Source organism: Dendrobium catenatum, unplaced genomic scaffold, assembly GCF_001605985.2.
Source record: "Dendrobium catenatum unplaced genomic scaffold, ASM160598v2 fragScaff_scaffold_482, whole genome shotgun sequence".
In the NCBI taxonomy this organism is placed as follows: domain Eukaryota; kingdom Viridiplantae; phylum Streptophyta; class Magnoliopsida; order Asparagales; family Orchidaceae; genus Dendrobium; species Dendrobium catenatum.
This window is the reverse complement of record NW_021318944.1, coordinates 211,947-225,572: the sequence shown is the minus strand read 5'-3', so window position 1 is coordinate 225,572 and position 13,626 is coordinate 211,947. Positions and strand designations below refer to the sequence as shown.

At 34.7% G+C, this 13,626-nt stretch overlaps 1 protein-coding gene across 2 annotated transcripts; it reads left to right on the top strand.

Annotated features, from left to right (window-relative positions):
• The first annotated feature begins 1,047 nt into the window (after positions 1 to 1,047).
• LOC110102219 (transcription factor ILR3) lies at positions 1,048 to 8,843 on the top strand. Of its 2 annotated transcripts, none has more exons than XM_020830447.2 (5): positions 1,048 to 1,354; positions 1,562 to 1,624; positions 3,392 to 3,497; positions 3,642 to 3,804; positions 8,315 to 8,843. In XM_020830447.2, exons 1-5 carry the CDS (start codon positions 1,276 to 1,278, stop codon positions 8,597 to 8,599), a joined length of 696 nt encoding a protein of 231 aa, XP_020686106.1. In that variant the 5' UTR covers positions 1,048 to 1,275; the 3' UTR covers positions 8,600 to 8,843. The 2 variants fall into 2 exon arrangements, with proteins under 2 accessions (XP_020686106.1, XP_020686105.1); XM_020830446.2 differs by having other exon boundaries at positions 1,049 to 1,354; positions 3,420 to 3,497.
• The last annotated feature ends 4,783 nt before the right edge of the window (positions 8,844 to 13,626 follow it).

The following is a 13,626-nucleotide window of genomic DNA, read 5'->3' as shown; positions in this document are numbered from 1 at the left end:
TTGTACGTCATATGGTACGAACCACTTCGTACAATACGATTAGTTCAAAATCAAGGGATCAACCGGTACGATGTTTAGGATGATAAAAAACAACCTCAGTTGCTCGTATAATATGAACAATGTCGTACTGTATGATAACCAATCATAAATTAATCCTTGATTTACTGACTAATCGTAATGGTTAATTTATGTTAGTATTCAAAATATCGTACATTACAATTAATTCAAAATTTATGAATTAAGAACTTACTTAAATTAATCTAGCGGCTAGAGTTGTAATTAGAAACACATCATACAATACGATATGCATCGTACAGTACGACTTATTTACAGATAGATGTTGAGCCAGATCTTATCGTACATTACGATTGGAACTCATACAATACGATCGACAGAGAAAAAGTTTTCTTCATTTTAAAAACCTCTCCCCTGTGTGTGTGCATGGTTGCTCGGTCTTACATATAATTTGTTGCCACACTCAAGAAAAGAAAATTAATAATAAAAGAAAAATTACAAGGTTATAAACTTCAAATCCTACTCTACCTAGTCTTGAGTCTTCTTGTTATCCTGAGTAATTTATGATCTCCCTGAAATGTTAGTAATCACAGACAATAGCAGAAATCAAAAATATTCTTTGAATAATAATTCAATCGACATTATTTGTCATCATTAAAATCTCAGATTAGGAGTCATGGACTGCAACAGAAGTATTTATCAAGTGCAAATATTCTTACGGAACCCATTCCTACTGGAAGACTAATCAACCAAAATACCTCCTTAATTTTAATTTGATTTCTATGATATTGTTTCTCTTTAGTATTTTAAATAAGTTGATAGAATTCGAGGGTCCTATTTCAGTAAACTTTCATCTTATTTTTATTATAAAATCTGTATACAAGAATAATACTTCGATATCATTTCAATTTTATCTTTTATACTTCCTTTTTTATAATAAAATAGCTTATCCAAATTTAATTTCGAAATAACTAAAATTCAAGCGAGAGGTTGTACTTAGACGTGCATAGGCATTCCCTAATAAATAACCTCTCTTTCATGCTTTCCAGCCGCTTGGCGCGTGCTTTTCTCCTGTGATTATTTTCCTTTCCGAAGCCGCAACTTCGCCGTCTTTTCCTCCCTCCTCTTTCCTTCGCCCATTCTTTCAAACCCTATCCCTAATCCTAATCCAACTGCAAATCCGCCGAGATCTTCTGCTGATTTGGGTATCTCGACCGGGTTCAGGAATGGAACCCAATACGATCCCCGATTACTGGATCGATGACGCCGGAGGTGGATCAGACTGCGAGCTACGCTGTGCCCTCGAGAGCTTCTGCGATGTTCCGCCACCGGCCTCTGGGTACGTATAATTATGAAACCTAATTCTTTTGTAATCCTTGTTTCTTTCTGGAGGAATGTTGTCTGATTCAATGCCATGCCGTCGGGGTCTGGAGTTTCCCTGGAGTTTACCTTTCGTCTTTGGAAATGTTTGTTCGACGGTGCTCTTATTGGCGCAACGGTTTCTGTATTTGCCTGGTGTTCTTTATTTTGGATAATTTTTTTGCAGATCTGGTGTCAAGGAGGTGCACAGGAATGGCTGTGGTCTGGAGCAGATCGGGTCTTGGAAAAGGTTTTTTTTTTTTTCTGTTCATTATTCTCTTTATTCTTATGTAACTGCTAGACAATTCCTTTATTTTAATTCTGGATTATTTATTGAGCTTTTTGCAGCTTTCTCTTCTTTTTTTAAAGGTTGTTTGTTTTACAAAGGATCGATCGAATGAATTAATCTTTGAACTACAGTTTTTTTTTTTGTCCATCTTTATATGTGATTTTTCTTATATGATTGAAAAGTTCATATATTCTGAAAAAAAGTACTTGTTGGACATGCATGCTAGCTTGTTGGCTGTCATGAGGGTTGAACTTGAAGATAAATTGTTGAGGTCTCTTTTTTTTTTTTACTTCTCTCCTTTCTTTGCTTTAGATTCTGATATTTGATCTACTGTGCTCTCAATTTAGATTGTTGTGCATATTTGGCATGTAGCTTCTTTTATGCATTTACGGATGAGTTAGGGATGAATGATGTTTGAGAGTTTTTGAATCAAAGGTAGAGTTTAATTTTAATTATGCTTTATTAAAAAAATCGTGGCTTCTGTATTTGATGGGCTATATTGTTTCAATAAAAGTTTTATAAGTGTTTGAATCCCAACTCTGGATGCGACTCGTATTAAAATGAGTTATCATTTTTATTTTGTAGGAACTTACTCTTTCTGAACTACATTTCTTTGTTTTTTGGAGTTTTTGTGACTTTTATTTTTTCTCATTCTCACATCTTTTTTTTATTATGATAGATGAAACAAACTGGTTCTACCACTCTCACTAATCTAGGATTAGTTCGGCGGCACTTTTCCTTTCATTCAAAATTATGTGAGATATAAAAATTTTGTTTGTGGGAAACAATCTACTAAAAGCCTTACCCTGAATTGGCATGCCCACCATGGCTTCATTATCATGGGCATTCTTCGAGAGTAGTGGCAACTTTATTTAATGAAACTGAGTACAAATGTATTATCTATTAAATTGTTGCACCTTCAAATATCAGTGTGATTTTTTAAAATAATATAATTAGGTTTTGTATATTTAAGCTTATTACTATTTATTTATTGTGATGTCATCCTATTTTGAATTTTATTTTTGTACTTATTATCTTTATTCGTTGGTGTGATTATTTTATTCGTGAATCCTATTACTGAAAATTTACTTGTCTGGAAATATATGCTGATCTACTGGATTGCTTAAATGGATAATAACTAAGTTAATTGTCCAAGTTTCTAAGAACTCATTCCCTATTGCCCTCAATTAGCATCTTTTGGATTACTAAGTGTTACTGTTTTGCTGGTTTTCCTGCTGAGTGTTATGTTATTGAAATTATAGACTACAAAGTTAGCTTTACGAGATTATTATCTTTCCATTGCCAATAACATTAAACAAATGGAGTAAGAATGTAAGATATACCCTAGAACTGTACTAATTGTAATTTTCTGCTTTATATTCTTTTTTCTTCAATTTTAAGCTGCACGGCCTTTTTGGTGCTATAATTTCCTTATGAGGAGGCGATATGGTTGCATTTTATTGTTCTTCCTTTTCTTTGAAAGCTAAATCAAGTTGCATTGGTATTTCATGATCTTAATATATATATAAATCTAACCATTGTGACCTTATGGATTACTCTTTTGCATACTTTACATGCTGTGTTTTGAATGGATAATATGTAGCATTAAATAACTTTTATACTATTATCCTTTGGTTTTATTTGGTACTATGATATCTGTAAAATTTTTAAAGAATTTCCGTTTTGTACCTGGAGTTTTTTATGGCATAAATTTCACAATAAATATAGGGTGTTTCTCTATATTTATACCTTGCAGACTAAGAGATGAGGCATGCTGTGGTTCCAAGTCTAAAGCTTGTCGTGAAAAAATGCGGCGGGATAGATTAAATGAGAGGTATTACTCACGTGTAACAAGTGCTCTCTTTCCTTTTTTTTTTTTTCCGTTGCCTCTAGAAAAAACTGGTTGATCACTACTACACTTGCCTGTGATGGTTCTACCTCTTGATTCTTTTCTTTTACGTGTTACCTTTTCTATTAGGTTCTTGGAATTGAGTTCCATCCTTGATCCTGGTAAACTTCCAAAGTCTGATAAAGCTGGCATTTTAAGTGATGCAGCTCGTGTATTGGCACAATTAAAGAGTGAAGCTGAACAACTTAAAGAGGCAAATAAGAAGCTTCAGGAGACTATCAAGCAACTCAAGGTTTGGAGCGACACCCTGCTTTATTTTTCTTATTAAATGAAATGAAAATGACCCTTACATCTGAGTGAATATTTAAGCTTTTTTTGAGTCAATTTGATAGTACACGAGGGAAAAATAAATCTTACAATTTGGACGCTTCTATTTTTTAGTCAAATACTATATAGAGAATACTATGCAATCTCAAAAGATAAAAATAAAGTTTTGCACATTGTCATTTTTATAATCAAATTTGGCATAGAGACTAACCATACTGTCTTGAAATACTAATGATATTCTACAATAATATTTCGATAACATTTTCTAATGGTATAATTAGCTTCTTTAGGGATTTGTCTTTTGACTTCCATAACATTTTCAACAAATATCATTGCTTCCAAAATTAGCATCCTTAAATCATTGTTTCAAGGATGCCTAAATATATGATTATTTGTTGCAATAATTATGAGCTTTATACATATAAACCCTTAGCTAGATGCGAGTGGAAGTGAAATTCTGTAACTAAAAAACATGTATTCCTTCTCCATTAAAAACACAATAAATTTAGAAAGCACAACAAAAAATTTAACCCAAAATAAAAATAAAATGATGAAATAGATTCAAAGAAAATATTAAGTAATAAGAAGTCCAATCAATAAAATGCTTAAACTCTGGAAATTTGCATGGAGGACGGACATTGTTTACCTTTTGCTTTTATCTTGCTTGTCGTTAACCTCACGATAGTTGGACCCTGATTTGTAGCCCTCCTTTCATTCGACAACTGCACGGAGGAGGATGGACGTTCAAAACACTCGAAATAAAAAACACAGACGGACGCTCCTTCGGCCCGAGAAAATGAAGAAGCCACGAAAGTTTACCTTCAAATAATGATGCATGCTCCTTCGCCCTCCTTGCCTACAAGCGTATGTTTGCTTTTTTCGTCTTGATCCTCGCATGATGCTCCTTCGTCAACTGCTCCCACAAACGAAGAAGACGAAGCAGACGACCGAAGACGCCCGCTCGTTTGGCCTACCCTTAGCATCAACTGCTTTTGCAAATGAAGAGACACGAAGGCGTAATCGAAAGCCCTAGCGCTGCTTGTGGAAATGAATACTGAATACGGCAGGATGTTTATTTATGTAATATATATATATATATATATATATATATATATAAATTATTTAATAGGTTACATGTATGCGTATCCTTTTCAATTTAAATATTATTTTAATGGATACATTTTTTCCATATTGGACACGTATCCGAGCCGTATTGGCATGTATCGATACAACACACCTACATAAATAGTTGTATCGGTGCATTATAGATTAGAAATTTAAGATTTATATTATCAATCGCAAAATTGAAAAAAAATGCTTGAAAGATGAGGTCTTATAATATAGAATCAGGTTCAAAACTTAAAAATTATATAAGTATTATAATGCAATAACTTGGACTTTGTTTAGCAAAATGGGCTTTTTTAAAGGAGTGGTGTAAAAAGGAATGCATCCACCCCTTCGGAATTAACAGGAGCATGAAATATTAAAATTTTTAAAAGGAGAGAACTCACCAAACTATTTGGCGCATTCAAAGGAATGCATCCAACTGTTCAACATATTCCATTTAATGCACTAAATAGTTTTATGCATTCAAGTTGCTCCGTTTTGCATTTTTTATAAAACCTAAAATTTAATGAATTATCACACTAAATTGTAATTAATTATTAATTAAAAATAAGCAAGTTAAGATTATAATTAATTAGTTAGGTAAATTTAAAGAATTAAGAAATTAGAATAGAATTAGTTAGTAATAAAAAATAATGAATAAAGATAGTAGAATATAATTAATTAGTAATAAAAATAAATGAATTAGGAGACTATATTATAATTAATTAGTAATAAAAATGAATGTTTTATCGCTTTTAAAATTTAACGAGTTAAAAGATTATTAATAATTAATAAAAAATTTATAAAAAAACATTCATTTTGTGAAATGCACCAATATATAAATGAATTTTTAAAATTTTAATTTTTTATCATTTTGTGACCATATCTAAATGACGAAAGTTGGAAATGTAGCGAACTAATAATTAGAATTAGTAATAAAGAAATAATAATCGAGAATTACTAAAATGAAAAATAATTTATAATCATTATTTTATTCAAATTGATATATATAATGTTAATTCAAAGCTATTAAAAATTATATAAATATTATTAATTTTCTAGGCTTAACAAATTTATATTAAAATAAATAATACAAGTATTATAAATATGCATTTGTTATTAAAGGCTGAACAATGCTGATGGCACTATATTCTTGACAAAATTATTATTTGTAGCATTGGATCTTCTACTTATTTTTTGATTGTTCATTAAGGTAATTTATTTGATGTTATTACTAGTAGTAACCTATCACAAAGTTAATTTGAGATTAACCTTTAGGATGTTGCCGCATGTCCAGAACGACTCAACGCCAAGGCAAACTGGATAGGTCATTCTAGCACTTGAAACACATGCCTAGGATTGAGCCGAGGTTGAGTTGCTTGCTCAGGAAAAGCTAGTTGGCTTGTTTACTTAGAATGGGTTCTATAAGGTTCAAAAAACCATAAGGAAACACTAGGTTGGACTGGTTGGGCTTAGTTAAGCTTGGTTTCAGATTTAAGCTCTTTAGGTCAACTTCAATTAACCTTAAATGACCTATGGCCAAAGCCTAAGGCAAAAGTTTTGAGGTAATTGAGTTGAAATATAGGAAATTTGAGATATGGCCTTTGACAAGTATTTAGGTATATTAAGCCAATCATGGTCAACCATGTTTGACTATTTTTTTTTTTAACCATGGTTGACCATTGGTTGGGTCATAGCTAGGATTAGGGGTATAAGTGAGACGAGTCGGTTCAAACTCGGCTCGATAAGGAGGTCGTGAGTCGAGTTCACTTAAACTCGAGCTTGAAAAGGCTCCACTCGCGAGCTAAATCGAATGTATGTAAGGATTTTTTTAAATAATTATTGTTTTCATTAAATTTAAGGTTTAATAATATTAATAGTTAAAGCTTTGGTTCCGGAAAAAAAAAAAAAAAACTGAAGCAACTATAAAATATTAGTATATATTCCCTAGGACAAAAAACCTGAAGCATGAATTACTTCAATTAAATAATTTTTATTTTTGGGAAAGCAATGAAGTAAGTCAATATTTCAGCTTCAATGTCTTCCTTCATAGCAAAAAATGTCTTCTTCGATTGTGTGCGTCGACGCTCCACAGGAAAACTTCACGGAAAGAAAATGCAAAATCAGCTTTTCTTCTCCGGCTTTGATCCCATCAGCGTTCAACCGGTTCTTTTGAGGTAAGATCGTGAGTTGTGTTTATTGTAGGAGCTGAGCTCGATCTCGCCTTTTAAGCTCGAGTTCGAGCTCCTGATTTGGCCGGTGAACCGAGGTCAAGTTAGGCCTTACTCGAGCTCGACTCCACTGGTTTACACCCCTAGCTAGGATGATCATGGAATGGGTTGGGGAAGTTTGGAAGCAACCTAAGGCTCTAGGGAAGGCTGCTAGCTCCAAAAAAAACATAGAATTGATAATTTTGAGTTTTTATGTCAACCTATGGTTAATTGGGGTATACCGTGGGTCTAGAGTCAAATTGGTCTTTGAGGGATTTTGGATCAATTCGACATGAACCCTGGGTCAAAAAAATAGGTTTGATCCAAGTTTGTTCAAAGATTAGGGTATAGTTTTGGTTAGCCCAAGGTTGACCAAGGATCAATATTCACTCTAAATGATCTGAATATAATTTTTTGTTAATTAAGGTCAATGACGTGGCTACCATGTCAAGCTCGAGTTATTAGGGTAAGCTTAGGGGCAATTTGGTAATTTCAGATAATTATGGGTCTTGACCTAAGAGTTTACCCAAGGATTGAATTTTAGACGAGAGTGCCATTTTTCTATGACCCCTAAGTTGTGTTCAAAGTGTTTGGGGGCTTTTTAGGGCTAGCCCAATGTAATCCTTTGGTATCCTCCTAGGGGAATCCCAAAGATAATTTCTATTCCAATGTAAGAAAGCCTTGGTGCTAGGAATAACTTTGGGGAAAGAGATATTGACCTCATCTAAAAATGTGGCCAACAGGACATACACTTAGGGTTCATTTGGGACGGCTTATTTACTGCTTTTTAAAACAAATTTTTAGTACAAAAAAATTTAATTTTTGTATTATAAAGCTACTTTAAGAAACAGTAAGAAAGCTGTTCCAAACGTAGCCTTAATCAACCTATTTTGATTTTCTAGATCATTTTGTTAGCATAACGTAGTTATCAGGGAGAGGAAGTAAAACAAATTGGTGGAACAGTTTTTACTACTTTTTTTTTCTTTTTCTTTTTAAATAATCAGATATTCTGTTAATTTTCAGGATAATTCTATCATGAACTAGATGGTTTTCTAAAATCTTTTTAAAAGAATAATTAATGTCACAATTTGCTTGGTTGACATTCTATTTTAGCGGGCATGTAAAATCCGTTAACGTGTATTTACTCTTAAACTGCAGGTAGAGAAGAATGAGCTTCGAGACGACAAGTTGGGGTTGAAGTTGGAAAAGGAGAAACTGGAGCTACAGGTGAAGACCACGGGCACTCCAACAGCAGGACTTATGCCACCTACAATTGCAGTGCATCCTGCTTCTGGCCCTGCTATTTATAAGGCTCATGGTGAAGCCCCTGCCAAAGAAGTGGCTCCCTTAAATGCATTCCCTTGCTTGGCCATGTGGCAATGGCTACCTCCTGCTTTTCTTGACACAACCCATGATCCAAAGCTATGGCCTCCACATGCTTAGCCTTTTGAATGCTGCTGCAACTAATCTTTTCTGCTTTGTTTTCTGATTCCAAATTCTATTCTTATTAATATGATAAGAGACTTTTATTTATCTAGTTATTTCTGCTGGCTGAAGTTGTTACGTTTTCTACTGGCATAAAATGTGAACCCGCCTATTAAATAGATTCAGATATAGAGCATTTGATGTATACGAATAATCCTTCTATTTGCATCTCTTTACAAAATTCAGCTGTTGCTCCCTATTATCGTCCCTCCTAATTCATGTATATTAAGTTGTCTTCTTCTTTTTTTTTTTTATCTTAACGCAAAATGCATGGGCTTAGAAAATCAATCTAGATTTTGCTTGCTTTGAGAAGTATTTTGTAGACTTTAGTGCTCTATTTAGTGTTGAATTGCAATTTTTTTTCCAGCAAGCTCTGAAGTAGGAGCGGGCATTTGGTCTAAATTTTGATTTACTTCTCGATGTGTAGCTAGTTATTTCTCTCTTATCCCGGTGTATTTTATCTAAATTAGCAGACATCGCTGCTTTGTACAAAAGATACACCTACAGAATTTCATAGATAGAGATTTCTGCTTTACAGTACATCGATATTGCTACAGCTTTAATGTCCAATTTTTCGTAATGTGAATTCCATCAACGAACGAGCCTTTCGGGTCTAATTTGTGTTTTTGTGTTGAGTGAAATTAATTTGGTTGCATGCTTGTCAAGATCACAATATATTAGAGGATTCATGTCATGATTATTTGACAAGTTTTATGCTGGTTGTCAACTATCTAACACAACTCTTCACTTTTCTCATTCAGGACTTGGGACCAAGCTTATCTTTAAGATTAAATGTGATGCACAAGATTGTGCAAATTATAGAAAAATTAAGTTGATGTGTCATACTAAAAAATTATGGGAGAGAGTTATAGAGCATAGGTTAAGATGTGATACTAATGTTTCTCAAAATCAATTTGGAGAAATCAATTTGGATTCATGCCAGGTAGATCTACTATGGAAGCTATACATTTATTGAGAGGTTTGATGGAGAAGTATAGAGAGAAAAAGGAATATCTTCATATAATATTTATTGATCTATAGAAAGCATATGATAAAGTTCCAAGAGAAGTGATATGGATAGTTCTAAAAGAGAAAGGGATTAATAATGCTTAATTTCAAGTCATTAGGGATATGTATGGTGGAGTTGTTACTTGTTCAAACATGGTGGTTTGAAAAAGTGTTTTCCCATTTTAGTTGGATTATATTAAGGATTGGCTTTAAGCCCATATCTTTTTGCTTTAGTCATGGATGTTATTACTAGAGATTTGTAAGAGGATGTTCTATGGTGTATGCTTTTTGCTGAGGATATTCTTCTTATTGATAATACTAAAGGAGTTGAAGGTAAACTAGAATTATGGAGGTCAACCTTAGAGTCTAAAGGTTTTCGTTTGAGTATATTTAAAATTGAATACATTGAATATAGTTTTAATAGTAATGGTTCCAAGGGGGAGGGGGGGTTTGCCTTTGAGCGATCAAGTCATTAATAAGAGTATATGTTTTAGATATTTTGGGTTTATTGTTCAAAGTGATGGTGAAATAGATGGGGATATTATTAGTAGAATTCAAGTTAGATTGATGAAGTGGAGGAATGCATCGGCCTTGTTGTGTGATAGAAAAGTACCACTCAAACTTAAGGGAAAATTCTATAAGATGGTGGTTAGATATGTAATGTTTTATGGCACAGAATGTTGGCCGTTAAAAAAGAAGCATAATATTAAGTTGTGTTGCAGAGATGAGGATGCTCAGGTGGATGAGTGGCTTTACTCTTAGAGATAGAATATAAAATGAGCATATACATGAAAAGGTCGGAGTAGCTCTAGTGGCAGATAAGATTAGAGAGAGTCGCCTTAGATTGTTTGGTCACATAGAATGGCGGCCTTCTAATGATCCGGTTAGGAGAGTAGATGTATTAGATTAAACCTATATTAAAAAAGGTAGAGGTTTGACCTAAAAAGATTTGGTTAGAAAATATTAGAAATGACTTTTCTTTATTAGATCTAAATGAGAATTTGACTATTAATCTTACACAATAGAGAAAAAAGATTCATCTAGCCGACTACATATAGTGGTATAAAGGTTTGATGTTGTTGTTGTTGTTGCTGCATGCTTGTCGACATCAAATTTTTCGTGCTGCCCAAGTGTTAAATGTTATTTCCCAACCAAATAAAATGGCTTCTCAGTTTCCATTCGTTCAAACCACAGTTCGAATGCTTGAGGCATACTTAATAAGTACTAGTATCAATCTTGAAAATAAATATAAAAATTGATCTCCAAGCTTATTTTTGCTAATCATAACAAAATTAACAACGTAATTCTTGTATTCTTACAGTTTAGGATTCGTTCAATTTGAAAGCAGCTAATTCAAATAAAGTTGTCTTATTTTTAGTTCAGTTGAGCTGAATGCCGTTAGTAGAGTAGGTTACAATCTGCATACGCACTGAACAAATAAATAAAGAAAATGGCACATTTGCTCGGAGGTGAACAAAAATTCATTGAAATTAATATTTATTTTAAAATATTGTAATTGTAAGATTAATTCTTATGTTTGAATGGAAGTTATTTTTGTTGTTAATTTTGGATAATTGTTATTGTTGGTAATTTGCATTAAAATATTTGATGTGGTTTCGTTTTCATAAGTTACACATCTGATGGATGAAAATGATATAGTTATATCTCTGATATTTGTCATGTTTTATAAAATATTAATTGCGGTCAATTATGTTTTTATTAATCATTTAAATACATGCCATGTAGCATCATGGAGTGCGATTTGTCTAATTTTCATGATAATTAGAGAATAAAGTTATTAAATTTCTATATTCTTAAGGGATGAAATTCTTTAATATCTATATACACGCATATGCTTTTACGTGTATATTATTCGTAGTCTATGGGCTACTATGAGAGGACTCGCATCCAATGGGCCTCATGGATGAATTTCTCGAAGGAATACTTGACTTATTTGCTTTGGCCTGCGTAGATGGGCTATGGAAGATCTCAACAAAATAATTTGCCACTCACCACAGGGAAGAAAGGCATGCATCACAATGACGCAACCTCGCCGAGGGTAAACGCCTTCAACCCCCACTCACCCAAGTTCGACTATATGAAAGTGCCTATTTAGAGAGCCCTCGGCTCGGCCAACCATGACAAGCCAACTTCTCAGTTCATGTTCTTTGCATCCTCAATTCATTTGCTTTCTCTTTTAAGCGATCTAAGGCTCAACACAGGTCACCAAAAAGCTCCTAGACAATGCATAGCCATTGAGTGTCATTTGCTCAGAACTTGCTCACAAACTCGCCCTCCATCTTGGCGATACTGAACTCATTAGTATATATTTGGCGATACCAAACCCATTTAGTGCACAATTGGCACTATTATGTTCACTTAGAGAGAGATCATCTTCACATTGGAGCTTTTAATTATTTCACAGTCAATTAGGATGAATATAGCCTTGCTCTTTTTTCATTTGTGGATTCAACCTTTTTTGTAGCCCTCAAAAGTCTATAAATAAATTTTAGAGAGGAGCACATTAGATTTTTATCTTTATCTTGAGCATTTGATATTCTCTGGATGATCTATTGATTGACCTTGGCTTAACTGAGCTTTTGAGTACTTTTCTTACAACTTTCTTTAACTATTCATTTCTCTCCATTCTCACATAGGTATCAGATTTTCTGCTCATTGAGTTAGCCTCTAATAAGTTTGGGTATCATCTATGGAGAAACATGGATCCAACATTCTCTAAGGTGCAGTGAATGGATTGATGCTGGTGATGAGAAATCAAGCCCACCTCGATGAATGAGTTTCTCTCGACTTCTTCCACATGGTGGATTCTCTTGACCTCTTCCATACAGGTTAACGTCATCGAGCAAAGGCTCTGATATACAACTTCGGATAGGTTTTACATCCTTGGTGGATTCTCTCGACCTCTTTCACACTGGTCAACGTCATCGAGCAGGGCTTTGACATGCAACCTCGAATAGATCATGCTTCATTGGTGAATTATTTTAACCTCTTTCATATAGGTTAATGTCGCAAAAATATCGTTGGGTTTCTGCCCGTTGTCAGAGTTTTGTCCAACGCCAAGCTTCTTCCCGTTACCGGAATTCTTCCTAGCAAAACTTTCATCGGACTTCTGCCCTATGTAGAGCTTCCTCCCGTCGTTGGACTTCTACATGACGCCAGAATTCTCCCAGTCGTCGGACTTTCGTTGGGATTCTACCTGATGCAGAGCTTCCTCCCGTCACTGGACTTCTACACGACACTGGAATTCTTCCCATCGCCAGACATTCGTTGGGATTCTGCCCGACGCAGAGCTTCCTCCCGTCGTTGGACTTCTACACGACGTCGGAATTCTCCCCGTCGTCGGACTTTCGTTGGGATTCAGCTCGACGCAGAGCTTCCTCCCATCGTTGGACTACTACCCGTCGTCGGACTTCTGCCCGTCAATTGACTTTCGTCGATCTTCTACCTAATGCTTTACTTCTACTTGACGTCGGACTTCTGCCTGTCGTCGGACTTCTACCCGTCAATGAATTTCATCGATCTTCTACCCGATGTAGTTCTTCTACCAGTCATCAAACTTCTGCATGTCGTCAGACTACTACCCGTCGTGGGACTTCTGCCCGTCGATGGACTTTCGTTAGGCTTCTACCCGACGTTGAATTTATATACATCGCCGCACTTCTCCATGACATTAGAACTCTACCGGACGTTGAATTTATGCACATCATCAGACTTCTACTCGATGCCAAATTTCCACCCTTCGTCGGATTTCTGTTCGTTGTCAGAGTCCTACCCGATGTCAGATTTATGCCCGTCATTTCAACCTCCCTTCTTACAACGGTCTATCCAACCTCAATCACCCACCGAATAACATTGGACCTCTGCAGGATCTCTTGAATAATGAGGAGAGGACTCTTACTCAGTGAGGGACCCTGGGCTAATATGGGGGATACCACCCATACATGCCCAGGGGAAGG

Excerpts from the sequence above, each read along its gene's own strand:
- LOC110102219 (XM_020830446.2), top strand. The coding sequence starts at position 1,242 with ATGGAACCCAATACGATCCCCGATTACTGGATCGATGACGCCGGAGGT. Across the intron at positions 1,355-1,561 it reads GTTCCGCCACCGGCCTCTGG|ATCTGGTGTCAAGGAGGTGC; the intron begins GTACGTATAATT and ends ATTTTTTTGCAG. Across the intron at positions 3,498-3,641 it reads CGGGATAGATTAAATGAGAG|GTTCTTGGAATTGAGTTCCA; the intron begins GTATTACTCACG and ends CTTTTCTATTAG.